Consider the following 15,085-nt stretch of genomic DNA (forward strand, 5'->3'; position numbering starts at 1 on the left):
CCTCGAGTTACGTGGGGTACCCCCTATTACGCGGGGTACCCCTATTTGTATGGGATACCTCTATTCGTATGGGGTACCTCATATTAGGTACCTCTTATATGAGGTACCTCTATTTTTGTGGGATACCTCTAATTGTGCAGGGTACCTCTATTTATACGGGGTACCTTAAGTCATGCCAGGTACCTCGGATTGTGCAGGGTACCTCGGATTGTGCAGGGTACCTCCGATTGTGTTGAAATCATTCCATTGGTTGACACGTGGCGCTCTATTGCCTTTCCTATTTTTCCCTCAAACAAACATCACATATTATTAACAATTATACATATTCTACGATAAAAAATTCGGGTTGACAACTTGGAGGAGCATATCCTCAAAAGCTTGGGTTAAAGCTTGGAGGAGCAAATTTTGTTAGCAATGACTGCGAGTTGCAAGGTGCGTCTATGTCTGTCATGCCGTCTCCAATCGTGAGTGCTGTCACTATGGCGGTGTGCTACCGACTGCCACTTTGCTTCTGTGTTGTGTGTGTGAAGAAAAGAAGAGAATGAGACAGTGAGAAAATAAGATGAGACATGATGTTTATGATCTGCGTGGTTCTTGTTTCTTGTTTGAACACAATGAGCTTTTGTTTCTTGTTTCAATTAGTAATAACTTTTGTTTCTTGTTTCAATTTCAACATAGTAAGCTTTAAATTTTTATTTTTTTTAAGTTCCAGTGAAATGACATTGTCTCACATATATGTCGTCGTCTTCTGGTAAATGGGACGACATGTTGTTTTTTATCAAGTAAATTTGATGACATGTCATTTTTATACCAAAGCTTCTTTTATTTTTCATCGGACAACGTTGTACCGTACATGGGATGACGTGTCGTCTTTTATTGGGTAAAGACACAACATGTCATTTTTTTAACAAAGCTTCTTCTATTATAAAAGACTAAATTACCATTATGACATCAGCAGTTACAAACAACAACTAATGAATTAGTGATCGGCACCTTATGTCAACTTTGGGTGGATGATTGATATATATCGAAAATATTGTAATATGTTTGATAAAGGTGTATCTTAGGAATATACGAATGATAATTTCTTTTTTCTTTGTTACAATTTTCAAACAATACCACTAGTACACACAATATTGATATAAATTATTGTTTACCACTAGCAACGTGTAAAAATTATAACAAAATACAAAATCTAAGTAATTAATAAAGATGAAAATAAGGTTATTGTCCTTTTACTATTAAAGTTGTTATGAAATATCATTTAGTTACAACAAGTATTGTACCTTAACAATTTATTTTTAAAGAATTGCAATTTCTTACATTTATTATTTTTTCGTTAAAGATAATTAATTGACCATACTTTGAACTAGATAAATACTAATTTTGTCATTAATTTAAAAAAATTACAAGACTCATTATACATATTGCCTTGTAAAATACCAATTAAACTCTTAGATAAATAAAAAGACTATTTTTACCCTCGAATTTAAAATACTCGAAAATAAAATAACAAAGTTAATGTCCCTATTAATTATAGGATCGGACTATTTGAACCTATCAAAGTACTTAAGAAACTTACTTCTTAATAAATCTATTTATTAGTAAAATACCTATTACACAAATTTACTATTTATTATCATGGTCATACAAAAAGAAATTAAATAATAAGAGTTTTTTTTTTTTCTGTACCCCTTCTTCAATGTGAAACCCATCTCTAAGCACATCCAATTTATAATCACATGTTATTTAAAATTCTGCTATTAGTGAAACTCTCCTTTTCAGATTCCTTGATGGTCAAGTTTCATATAAAAAAGAAAATAAAAGAAAGAAAACAAACAAATAATTTGTTGCTATTGGTTTTTTTTTTTCCCTTGTAATTTCTTGTATGTTGTTATTACCATACGTGGTTTCATATTGCTTAAAAGCCTCCTTAATCTATGTATGCTTGACGATTGAAACAAAGTATGAGATTTGAGTGAAAAGGGGAGAAAAAAAAATGGAGAAGAAGAAGAAAACAAAAGAGAGCCTAAAAATAATGGAATGGAAAAAAACCCTTTTCATTCATACAGTTTCATGTAATAGCTCATTCCATCTTTAACTTTTTAAATAATAGTCCAAAATATCATTCTGCTAACTCACCGTTTGTTTAATGTATTAACTAGTAATTCATTGAGGGCAAAATATAATTTTTTATTAAAGTGGTATAAATTATATTAAAATAATTTTTTTATAATTATATAACACTACAAAATATGTAAAATTCATTAATTTTTTCATAAATGAAATCAACGATAAAGTAGTTTGATATAGTCATTAAATAATCGCCACAAGTAACAAATTGTAATTAACAACATATCTTTAAATCATTGGAAGAAAAACTCAAAAATACAACCAAAATTTATGTGCTTACATGTGCTGAAAATCTTCTTAATCTTCAACCAATTTTTATTTTGAACTTTGCCACCACTCTTCTTTAACCATTATTATCTCCCCAAGTCCTTACCACTGTCTCCCTAAGTCGGCTCACAGTGCAATTAGAGAGTTTACTTATACAAATATGAAAATTGTGATTATTTTTTGTACTTAAATTTAGGATTTATAAGGCTTTCATACCGCCAAAATAGAGAGAAGTGCAAAATAATTGCTTGAAATAGAAGTTTTCATCTTTTTCGGTATTTCCTGTTTAGTGGGATTAGATAAATATCATTTTAAGTTATATGTCAACTTTTATTTATTTTTTCTAATTTTCTCTTTAATAGAAAATCTTTTTTTACCCTCAATGAATAACTAACAAACGACATTTAACTAACATTAAGTTAATAGAAGAATGTTTTGAGTTATTGTTTAAAAAATAGAGATGAAATAAGCTATTGCATGAAACCTTAGGGATGAGAAAAGATTTTTCCCTAATGGAATTGAGTTAATTTGGTATCAGATATCTATTTATTGTTCATAAAAGAAACTATAGGAATGATTTGTATATATGATGTTAAATTTTTTGCTTGTATAAACAATGAATAGATATCTGTTCAATTATGGATTTTATATGTACGTGACTTTAACTATAGTTTCTTAAGTGAAAAAACTGGTTTAATAATAATTTTGTTTAGCAAGACTAATATCGGGTATTTTGGTTGGATAGTAGAGTAAAGTTTAAACTTTTGAATTTTAAGAGTGAGTTTAATAAGTGATTTAATTGGTTCAAATAATGTCCCCTTAAATTACCAACCATTAAGAAGGTCTATAGTGGATATTGAGAAAATATCTTTTGATCAAGGACATTATTGCTATTCATAGGTCAATATATGTATAAGAGTTGGGCTATTTAGACCTAGACATTTATTTATTAAATCCTTTTTTTTCTTAATAAATCCATTTTTAAAATTCGAATGAGGACATAATTGGTATATTAAAGGTCAATAACAGTCAACTGAAAAAAAGTAATAAATCTAAGAGTTTGTAATTCTTTGGTAATAAAATGTTAACATGCAATATGTGTTACAACTAAGGAGTTGTTTGTTAGGCGTTTGAAGTCTTAAATTTTATTAATTTTATATATTTTCTAAATTTTTTTTTGTAATTTATGTTTGATTTTCAGATATTTACATTTGAATTTAAAAAAGTAAACTTTTATGATTTTTATCTGAATAGAAAAAGTTTGAATGAGAAGTAAATTTTATGTCGAAAAAAATATATCTATAAGATATATTTATTTCCTAAACTATAAAATCTAATATTTTTTTTTAATTTTGACTTGTAAGGGCATAAATATCAGAAAACCATAATTAATATGTTTTCTATTTATAAAAACAAATCATATGCCACTTATATTCTATATTAAAAAAAATGTCATTAAGATATTCATATTCAGACTCATTTACACTTTAGAAAAATTCTAACTTACTAAGACTTCAGACAAAAAAACAAATACTGTCTAGATGTTATTTCTCAATTACTTTATTAGCAAAAAGATAATAATTCCAAAAATAAATAATACAAGCCATGTGAGCAGTACAAAATAATTTGGATCCCACCCATCTTTGTGGTTGATAACTAACATGGTGTGATAGTTACAAATAAATTGATATATGAACCGAGACTCAAATGTCGGAAATTATAACATTACATTAAAATACAGAGAAATTTATTTGCATAAAAATATGAATTTACAGTATAGCAAATTTTAAGAAATTTAAAGTATTCATGCACATTCAAAAAAGAATTATTATATTACTACATTTCACAAGTAGTATCATAATAATTTTATTTCAAGTACTGGTTAGTGTGCATTATATATATATATATATGTACAAGGGGATGGATGTGTTTAACTACCCAGTACGTGGCGTTGTTACCAGATCGATGCAGAACTTAATCTGCTTTTGGGACTAGATCCAAGGGGAGGATAGTGTAACTTAAAGTCTCTGTCCTATGTTACACTATCCTCCCCTTGGCTCTGATATTAGTAGGAAATATTGTAATTTCAAGTCTTTGATAAATCTTTAAACCTTCTTTATTAATAAAACTGACAAGTTCACCGTAGGTGAGCTCATCATAGGGAATACGGTTGTCGTAAAGGACTTTAATAGAATTCTTAACATTTTCTCCTAATAGGGTAGGTAAACCTACAAGAAATTTTTCCTTCTAAGTTACTTATATATGTTAGATAGCTAATTTTAACTTAAAAATTATTTATTAGTTTATCCTCACTACAATGAACAAGAGTGCATATTGTGTAATATTATTAAGAAAATAAAGTTATGCATTCATGCAATAATATAATTATATTTTGGTGGGAAGAAAGAATCAGATTTTTTCAATCCGGTCGCCGGGACAATATCTAGTCATCAAATCCCCATTTTGATGGAGTGGATTGCATTGGCTCATTAACTGATGCGCCATTTTAAGGCTAATTTTAGCACAAAACTCGAGTTTTATCCTCATCATCAACATCAAGACAATAGACTCTAAAAGACTCTAAAATACTCAAACTAGAAAGAGTTGTAAACCTCAGGTTTTTTTTTTTTTTTTTCAGTTTCTATTTATTTATATTTTTTTTTAAGTTTGTCCTGCACTTTTATTTTTAGTTTTTTATGGTTTTGTTTATTCTTTTCAAATTTTAGGCACTTTTATTTTATTTTCTATTTGTCCATTGTATTTTTTTTTTCTCCTCTCGTTATTTGTTAATTTTCAATTTGTCACAAGATTGTTCTGATGATATTAAATGGTGTCACTTTAATATTCAGATTCAGAGGGTACGCCTGTGTTGAAGTTGTAGGTCGGCTCTAGTGATCTTGTGTCGCGGTTCTGTGACCTGTAGGCCGTAGGGTGGGCTTATGGCTGTGGTGGAGGATTGGAGGCTATCCAATTAATCTCCTACAAGGGCGGCATTTTGTGAGGTTTATTTCTCGTTTTATTAATATTTTCGAAATATATAAAGTGATTGAGTCTTAGATTGGGTTTCTCGGTTTAGATCCATTGAAAAATGTTGTGTTATATTTGTGGATTCTACAATCATTTTATTTTTTCGATTAGCATGTGGTTTTCACTAGCATAACTAAAGTAGATATATTTTTGTAAAATTTTTCTTGAATCTCGTAATATTTTTATACGTGGAGTGTCTCTCTTTTTTTTTTTAAATCCCTTTCGGTTGTAAGGATTTCACAGTAAACAAAGTCTGTGTTTATGTCAATGAAAAAATATAAACTCTTATTACCTTACATAATAATGTAAATAATATAACTGTCTCACAACTACTTGATGAAAATCTAATAATTGTGAAAAAAAAGAGTCTGTTGTCTTATATTTTTACAATGATTAATTTTTTATTAAACGGTTGTAAGTTACGTTTTATTTTGTAAGACAACAAGTGCCTAAAATATATTAAAGAAAAGTATGTATAGATTCCTTGGAGGCTGAAGTCCCAATAAAAACACTAAAAAATTATGTACTCGGGATTAGGAAGGCCTCAACCCTCAAGCATATGACATATTCATTAACACTTTCCTTAATTGCATTAGGAGGAAGTCTAAACTCTCAGAAGAATTGGAAAACAACCCTTAAATGCTGTTCTTCACCTCACTCTCTTGAAGAGCTTGTAATTATTATAGTCATCTTACGATATGACTTAGTTCATACTTAGAAAACACAATTGTTTTGGCTTTCAAATTTGATAAAAAGAAAAAGACAATGAAATCTATCCCAAATTGAACATAGTTTTGAAGGCTAGTGTTATTGAAATTCAATTTGATAAGAACAAGCACCACATTGTTAAGAGCTAGAGACGCAGACTTGTTTTGGCCACTGCAAATTATGGGAGAATAAACAATGGGCCGGGTACCCTTAAGCCAACTTTTAACAATTTAAAACCTCCAAAGATAGTTCATTCATAAAGTTAATGATTGTACGTGCCTATTGAGAGAGACTATACTCTTTGAGTTTCTAGAGGGCTAATGGTCGGACTAGTGTTCATGTTAATGTGGGATGCTTGAAAAGGCAAAGTAATGCGTTCAGTATCAGCACACACGAACATGAGATGAACTATTTCGATACGGCAGGCATTGGCATGACAATGTTGCTATCTAATGTTACCACATCTCATCCAACTCCCACAATTTTTACAGCTCTTCAGCCAAAAACAACACAAACCAATTCAACTCATTCAAGCAATTTAACAAACAGAACGTGAGCAAAAGCAATGATAATTGATAATAAAAACATTAATTATCTGGAGTTACCTTATCTCGTTCAACTCCCACAATTCGGCTCTTTTCACAAAAGATACATCAAGACACTTCAACTCATGCAGGCAATTTAACAAACGTATCATGTGCAAAAACAGAAAAAAACTCATGTTCACTACAAATCCAAATTACACTTTTTTTAAAACTACAAATCACCAAAAGAAAAAAGAGAGCACACAAAAATCAACATAATCATCTCTAAACAACGGAAACTTTAGCGCCAGCTTCTTCAAGCTGTTTCTTAGCATCTTCAGCATCATCTTTCGACACGCCTTCTTTGAACTTCTTAGGCAACCCTTCAATAAGGTCCTTAGCCTCTTTCAAGGCCAAGTTCGTCAGCGCTCTCACGGCCTTAATGACCGCGATTCTCGCATTACTGGGCACCTCGTCAATGACGACGTCGAACTCCGTCTTCTCCTCCACGGCAGCAGGCGCTTCGGCTACGGGGGCACCGGGGGCGACACCTACTGCGGCGGCGGGGGCGAAGGCGGCGGCGGAGACGCCGAGCTTATCCTGGAGGTAGTCGACGAGGTTGCAGACTTCTTGGAGAGTGAGGGAAGAGATCTCGGTGGCGAGCTTTTCGATTTTCTCGGGGGCTTCGACAGCGCAAAGGGGGCGCAAGTGAGAAGCACGGTTGGTTTGGGTGGGGAGGTGGTAAGATGGGAATTTAAGGAATTGTTTGGGGTAAGGGAAGGAGGGAGTGGGGCGTGAACGGAGAGTGAGTGTTGTTGTTGCCGCCGCCGTTGCTGAGATTGTTGCCATTTTTTTTGGATTTTGGAGGTTTGAGGAGCAGAAGAGAGTGAGAAACGAAGATAGCAAAAGGATAAGGGGCTGTGCGGGACTGCGGGTGGCAAGTAAAGAGAGAGAGAGTATGAATATGATGATGGTGTAATTTGATTGACAGGATTACCCTTGTCCTTTATCAATTTCCAGTGAAAGCCAGGGAAAAATGAAACTAAAACATAAAGGGGCATTCCGAGAATCGAACTCGGGACCTCTCGCACCCAAAGCGAGAATCATACCACTAGACCAAATGCCCGGTTTGGTTCTTCTTTCATTCGGTAATAATTCAAATATTAATTAGTTCAAACAAAAGGAAATTAATAATGTTGTATTTACAAAAACTGCACATTGCGTTAGCCAACATTGAAATTAAGCTCCCAGTGGTAGCAGATGAGTTCAGGTGAGGTCCAGGCTATAAAGAACCCTTGGTTTAAATAAAATACCTCAGTTTTAATTTATAAAATATTAACTCATATAAAAAGGAATTAACTATATTCCCCGAAAATTTCACCCTAAAAAAAAAAAAAACTCTTTTAGGTTTTTATTATAAAATACATACAAATCCTAGTATGTTTAACTATTTTCTTCTTGTCATCTTATTTATCTCTCCCGAGTTAAAACTCTTATAATTTTATTTAAAAAATTATTTTTATTAAAATTTAAAATATAAACATAAATTATGAAATGAGGTGAATGTAAAAATCGTGTTAAAAAATATTTTATTTAAATGTATAATTAAATTTTCATACAAAACAAAAAAGAAATAAATTAAGTTATCTTTGATTATTAAGTAGTTTCAATAAGGAAGGAGTTTCTATGATAAAATTTGAGGGGTGTCAAAAGGTCCACTCTTCTCTCTTTTGCCGTAGTCTCGTCTTTCTTTAGGCAAATTATGATGCATCATGTAACGCACTATTACTTGCTGATGATTGAGATTACATTTCATATGTACTCAATAGTTTCCTACGAAGATCATCTTTGATATTGTTCCGATTTTTCTGCTTTTATGTGTATACAAATATACAATTTGACGTTTGATTTCATAAGACAAGATGATGACTTTCAGATCTATAAAATTCTAAAAAGTAGGAATATTGTTACACATGGAGCATATTTTCTGCTTGAAAAGAAATGATTATAGGGTATTTCCAGATCTCCTAAGTACTATTGGTGTTACACCATGGATATTACATAAATCAGGCAACATCCATATACATTTTCCTGGCCAACATCCCTAAGCAGTTTCCTACCACCTTCGACGCCTCCTGCCATACCAATATGCGAATGCTGCGATTGATGCAGCAAGAATAACACCAGCTGTTGCATGGAATGGGTATAATGATTTCCCTAAAACAAGACCAGGGACCGTTTTTCCGTCAACAGGAGTTGATGGCAGTGGTTTCTGACTAACAGCCAATGCAAAACCCAAACCCTGCCTCTCCAGCTCAGCCAAGTCTTCAACAACCGGTTGAAGCTGCGTGGCTTTTGCTATGGCTTCATACTCTTCCTTCGTTCCACCTTCAAGAAAAGACCCAACTAGCTGACCCTTGTTTACCCAGTAAGCCCCAAATGTAGCCCCCGAGAAATTCCCATAATGGACTACTTCCCCTACATTGTCCCCATAAAACTGCCATGACAATGTGAAAACTCTGGAGTAGAAGAATGGTAGATAATCAAATTTGTCTGTTTTGTCAGGTTCCATTATTGCAGCAACCGCATGCTTAGCAGATTTTCTTGCTGAGTCAACATGCTCAAGCCTACGGGTTTCACCCAGTAGTTTGAGTGGAAACGTTGCAACATCTCCAACTGCATAGACTGAGCTGTTGCTCGACTGTAGCCTTCCATTTACTTTAATCCCACCCTTCTCCAAAGTTAGTTGGCCTTCAAAAAGGCTTGTGTTTGGACGTATTCCAATTCCCACTACAACCATGTCTGTAGGTAGCCGATTTCCATCCCGAAGATTAACAGCCACAACCTGTGAGTGAATTGACCAATAAAATTTACTAAGCATTATGACTTACAGCAGATGTATTATTTGCAAACTGATCAGAGTCAGTCTTGTTATTTTGAAAACAAAATACACTTTAAAATTGAGGAAGTTGAAATTAGTTTATTACAGATAAAACCGAAGCCAAATTGCTATTCTAGTTATGGCACAGGAAATATTTACACACATATCAATTTCAATCTTCTGGTGCTCCAAGCACGAGGAAATTTTCAGCAAACATTCCTTGGTCAATCTACCAATACTACCAAACAATCAAACAGAGTTTCTCTCCAGATTTCAAAGCAGCGAGAGATTTACCTTCCCATTAGAGTCCACGTCAAATGATGACAAGACAGTTCCTTTGACAAACTTTACTCCTTTAGACTTATAGTATTCTTCATAATAACTTGCAATCTTAGGAGTAAATAGACGAGCCACTGAGAGACAACAAAAACCAACAAAAAATAGCTTGTAAATATTCTTCCTGTCAGTGAATAATTTTATTTTGATTTCCACAGCATGTTCAGACATCCCATGTAAATATGGAAGCCATCAGAGCAGGAGTACTTACTGCAATGTGCCTCCGGAAAAACCATAGTCACATTTATCTTATTGATCACCAGAGATGCAGCACATTCCATTCCTATGTACCCACCGCCAATGACAACAGCATTCCCACCAGAACAAGATTTCATCACATTTACAAGCCTATTTGCATCAGCTAAATCTCGTAAATAACACACGTTTTCAGCATCTGACCCACTCAGACCAAATTCCTCGAGCTTCAGAGCCTACATATTCAGTTTATACAAATCAGTCAAATCCAGAGTCCTTCTCACCTCACAAACATTAAACGAATTTCAATTTTTAAACTTCCAATGCCAACTAAATACAACACCTCAAAACGACAATAATTAATGTTGAAATAATTTGTTGCAAAGACTAAAACTGAAGTTATAGCTCAAGCATATTAAAGGAAACACAAGTAAAACCAGAGATAGCTTAAGTGTAGAATACATCTTATATGCTGAAATTTTCTTTGAAGGAAAAGATTCTCCAATGACAATTAAACAAAAGAAAATTCCAAATGAATCGTGGTTGAAAGGCATAAATTGCCTCAATTTTTTATATTTTAAAAACCATGCAACTGCAAAAAATAACGTTAACGAACTAATGCAAGAAACAGAAGGTCTTCAATGAAATAAAGATTGCGTTCAGTACCCGAGCACCTGTTGCAATGATGAGAATCTTATAACTTATAGTCTCTCCAGTTGCTGTTACTAATGTCTTACGCCTCACATCAGCGGACTTAACTCGAGTTCCAAGAACCAACTCAATTCCTAGAAAAGTGACCATACCGAAAATTAAAAAAAAAAAAACATTGAGCAAAGACACATAACAAACTTGATCCTCCTGACTAGAATAGATGATAAATCATTAATGTAAATTTGGCTTTCAAATACGTTCAAATATTAACAAATGTAAGATAGAACATCATGCCCAACGGTGACATATGCATTATCTCACCAATAGTCTTTAAATTTTTTATTAGAGAATATAAATTTGATAGTCTCTTATTTGAAGACAGTACCGTTCATTCTCAATTGTTCTGATCAAGTTGATAACTGAAGGTCACATTTCAGAAAGACACAAGATATTCCTATATATACATTGTCAACATTAATTGTTCTCTCTAACACGTCAAATAAAGTGTTCACAGATAAACCATACTGAATACACAATATGAGGTGACAATTCACGTGGCAAATTAGTAATGCAAGAGGCTTTAGAGATGAAGGAAATTTAAGTTTGTTGCACAAAATATATTACCTATGGCCAAAAAAGCTAGCTAATGTTCCACTATAGCACATATCAACATAAAACAGGTGATTGAAGCAATCAGAAAGTATGTATTTTGGACTCAATATCCTATGTACAAAGCCCACGGGAGCAACGGCATAAAGAAATCAATTCGGATATAATATAGAAACAAAATGCTGCTTTGTCGATAGCATAGAACAATGAACGAGAAAGTTATTACCATGTTCATTATACCATTTTGGAGTTAATCTTTCCTCGTTAGCACCAACACAAGTGTGAAATGATGGAAGGCGTGCTGGCGCTGCAAAATACCAGAAGTTCCAGTAAGTAGTAATCCTGATAACTAAGAGAAAGAAAAGGACTAAAAACACAGGAACAAATTGTCAGTACTGTTGATACAGTTGAGAATAACATGCACACATGAGGAAACAGATTAATCCACTTGTTCCTGAGATTTTCACGTCCCTTTGTAGATACCAACCAAGCTACTGCTTGTTTTAAAGAGTTATCAAATTAACCAGAAAATATTTCTAAGATTACAGGTAAAAGTAAGACATGATACCGATAAGCATTGAGAAAACATTCAAACAAGAGTGCAAAAATAAACTTCCACGGAGAAGAACCAACAGAAGAAGGTTTTCTCCTCACAAGTACAATGTCATTCATAATACACACATCCAGTCCCTGACAACCCACCTTAAGTTCCCATAACACTTCAGAGTGACACAATATCAATGGCTGTATATGCACTGAATCTTCCTCCACAATCTGACCAAACGGACAGCAGGACACCTGCTTAGCCAAAAAACTACAACGCATGCACATACGGACATTCTCCAGTTTTTGGTATTTGATTTTAGTTTTGTTTTCAACAACACTGTCAAAAGAGCACTTTATCAAGTCTGCTTAAATGTTCAAACAGGTTAGAGGCTATTACCCACCGTTAGATGCTCAGAACAGTGACAGCAATTTTGGATACCCAAGTGTAAAAGAAATTAGTTTTGAGATTAAATGCAGCTGAAAAAGTTATTAAAAGCTTTCCAAGTTCATAGGCAAACAAATAACACTGTCAAAGTTACCAACTATCACCAGTAATTTTGGAGGACCTTTCTGCAAAGGAGAATGTATGATACAAAGAAGTAGATACGGGCAATACCTTAACACAAATCTGATAGAACTTTATATTTCAAACAACAGTTCGAGGACTTTAATGATGGCAATATATACCTTCTGGAAGTAAATAACCCTTGCTCAATGCGGGCCTCTCATAAGGCGCAACCTGAAAGAAACATAGCACACAATAATCCGAGTTATTTTACTGATATATATTGCTCTGTATCTTACTATCAACAATTTCCTAAGCTTCCACTTCCATCTCATGCCCTTGGTCACATAGCTTCCTCGAGGCTTATTTGAACTTGAAGTTCATTCTACAATAGTTTATAGAAATTTGACTTTTCTTTAAAAAAAAAAAAAAAAAAAACCACAACAGAAAATTCTCCAGAATTTCAAAACCATCAAAAAATTAAAAAAAAAAAAGTCGCGCGATAAAAAAAAAATCAATTGAACTCAATTACAGATATAGAAAAAATAACAATTCAATAGAATTCATACATGCGTATAGAATTTGAAAAAGAATAATTAAAAAATAGAAAAAAAAACTCACAGGTTCCTCAGAAATGATGCAGAGTTCGCCGGGAGGAACTCCTCGCTTTGTGAATTCAAGAGCTGCATATCCAGCTGCAACTCCTCCTCCTACAATCACATACACAAATGCTCTTCCCATTTTCAAATTTCTCTTTAACTTCTTTCTATTAACAAATTCTATCGCTATCTTATTTTGAATTTTCGCTCAGGTTTTTCTTATTTATATATATATAAACACACACTCTGCTTTTCTTTGAACACACTCAAGGGGGAGTAATAAAATATTGTATTATTACCGTTTTGTCCTTTATGGGTCATGACTACTATGCTTCCGGGTGTATTATAAAATGCTATATCTAAATTCAATCAACCGAATCATATGCGGTTAGGTAATATGACGGACCCGTCTTTGATCGGCATTTTTTAAAAAAATACTATTATATTATAATTAGTACTCTATTAATATTTATAATTAAAAAATAATTAAAATTTTCTTTTATAATTTTAATATGTCACCGTCCGAATAATAATTCTTATTTAATATTAAAAAAATTCTTTTACTCTTAAAATGAGAGTCAAATAAACTCTCATTTCGAAGGGAATTGAGATCATTTTTTATTTTTTACAAATTTTATACCGTCTATATTTTAATATTAGTGAATGGTTAAGATTTAATTTTTTTTATTTATTAATCATTAATTATATTAATAGTATTTATTCATATAAAGATTAGATCCGGAAAAAATCATGATCAAGGTATTTCAACAAGTTTACAATTAAGTTTGAGCTATGTGGGACAGGTTATGGACTTATTTAGCCACTATTCTGCTGCCACGTGTAGGATGGTCTTGGAAAGTGTGATCGTGGTGATTACTATATCATGTTTTGTGGTGAATTGGTGATTCAATTGAAGAATTTGATGAAGAAAAAAACAGAAAAAACAGGAATTGAAGAAAATGATAATGTCAGACAAGAAACAGATTTTGGATGAGGCTTGTTGTGTGAGCCGTATGTATTATTAAACTTATCCTCTTTCTCCTTCACAAATTTTGGTAGTTTCATTGTCATATCTATAGGTCCAACTCAGAGAAAATTCCAAAATAAAATGCTTTATATTGTAGTAGCATTGGAAGCTCTTCAAAATTTAATTTTTTTTTTTTTTAACTCTGTTATAATGTTCCACGACTGTTATAATAATCAGCAGAATTAGGATTTTGATTCGACGAGAGCCATAATGGGAAAAAAAAACGTAAATTAAAGTAGGCTTTAACATTATATCAGTATTCTTGTTGGCATGCTGTTGTGAGCTCTTTATCAAGTTTCTGTTAAACTGTATTTTTAAATTTACATATGGTTCCAAGATTGAATAGAAAACATAAAATATGTTATGGGCACATCATCCTCTTGAATTTGTAAAACAAAAAAGTTAACCAACCAATCATCAATGTGATTGAGGTAAAATTTTGGGATTATAATATAATAATGGGGCGGAATTACGTACAAGCCTAGGCTGAAAAATAAGCTACTACAAAATAATGAGTCTGACTTTAAATTTTACTTTGGTTCTTCTTCTTCTTCTTCTTCTTTTTTTTTTTTTTTTTTGGGGGAGCTAATGTTCATATTTATTTTACTACGGCCAATGGCCCAAGGCCAAAAAAGGGCCGAAATCTCTTGAGGTTCATATCATTGAGGCAAATTGTGCCCAAAGAATAGAACATTCATTTTTAAACCTATTAATTTAGGGCTCCTTCGTTTTCATGTCCGAAGTCTTAGTTTGGTGTAATTTAAGATATTTAAAAATTTGAACTTGCTTAATATATTTATGCAACACTTTCAAGGACATAAATGTAAAAGTATTAGATTTAATATGTTTTGAGTTTATAAAAATAAATAACTCAACACTCATACTCATACATAAGAGAATGAAAAATAAATATATTATTCAGACTCATTCATACTTCTGTAATATTTAGATTCATTCAAATTTCAAGAAAAAAGCAAATGCTACCTTTGCCTTAGTGTTAGGACTCATTAAGGATTAATGTTAAAAGGTTTGAAAAGTAAAAAGTAAAAAGCTAATTTACTGCTTAGTAATTTCTTT

The 15,085-nt window shown here is 32.5% G+C and overlaps 2 protein-coding genes and 1 non-coding gene across 3 annotated transcripts; all 3 read right to left on the reverse strand.

Moving 5' to 3' along the window:
- Window positions 1-6,688: 6,688 nt before the first annotated feature.
- LOC102612026 (50S ribosomal protein L12, chloroplastic) lies at window positions 6,689-7,612 on the reverse strand. Its single transcript, XM_015527662.3, has one exon. It carries the CDS (start codon window positions 7,506-7,508, stop codon window positions 6,945-6,947), a length of 564 nt encoding a protein of 187 aa, XP_015383148.3. The 5' UTR covers window positions 7,509-7,612; the 3' UTR covers window positions 6,689-6,944.
- A 101-nt stretch (window positions 7,613-7,713) lies between these two features.
- Window positions 7,714-7,785, reverse strand: TRNAP-UGG (transfer RNA proline (anticodon UGG)). Its single transcript has one exon. It is a non-coding gene; the product is annotated as a tRNA-Pro (tRNA).
- A 763-nt stretch (window positions 7,786-8,548) lies between these two features.
- LOC102611741 (monodehydroascorbate reductase 4, peroxisomal) lies at window positions 8,549-13,223 on the reverse strand. Its single transcript, XM_006470247.4, has 7 exons — window positions 13,004-13,223; window positions 12,565-12,616; window positions 11,558-11,638; window positions 10,738-10,856; window positions 10,088-10,307; window positions 9,835-9,953; window positions 8,549-9,504 (listed from the first exon to the last, which is right to left on the reverse strand). The coding sequence occupies exons 1-7, from the start codon at window positions 13,121-13,123 to the stop codon at window positions 8,776-8,778; spliced, it is 1,440 nt and encodes a 479-aa protein (XP_006470310.2). The 5' UTR covers window positions 13,124-13,223; the 3' UTR covers window positions 8,549-8,775.
- Between the last annotated feature and the right edge of the window lie 1,862 nt (window positions 13,224-15,085).

The sequence above is a fragment of the Citrus sinensis genome, chromosome 2, assembly GCF_022201045.2.
Source record: "Citrus sinensis cultivar Valencia sweet orange chromosome 2, DVS_A1.0, whole genome shotgun sequence".
NCBI lineage: Eukaryota > Viridiplantae > Streptophyta > Magnoliopsida > Sapindales > Rutaceae > Citrus > Citrus sinensis.

Bases quoted from the DNA above. Each gene is read 5' to 3' on its own strand.
- LOC102612026 (XM_015527662.3), bottom strand. From the start codon at position 7,508: ATGGCAACAATCTCAGCAACGGCGGCGGCAACAACAACACTCACTCTC.
- LOC102611741 (XM_006470247.4), bottom strand. From the start codon at position 13,123: ATGGGAAGAGCATTTGTGTATGTGATTGTAGGAGGAGGAGTTGCAGCT. The intron at 12,617-13,003 runs GTGAGTTTTTTT...TGTTTCTTTCAG, and splicing joins GCATCATTTCTGAGGAACCT to GTTGCGCCTTATGAGAGGCC. The intron at 10,308-10,737 runs GTACTGAACGCA...CTGAATATGTAG, and splicing joins TCATTGCAACAGGTGCTCGG to GCTCTGAAGCTCGAGGAATT.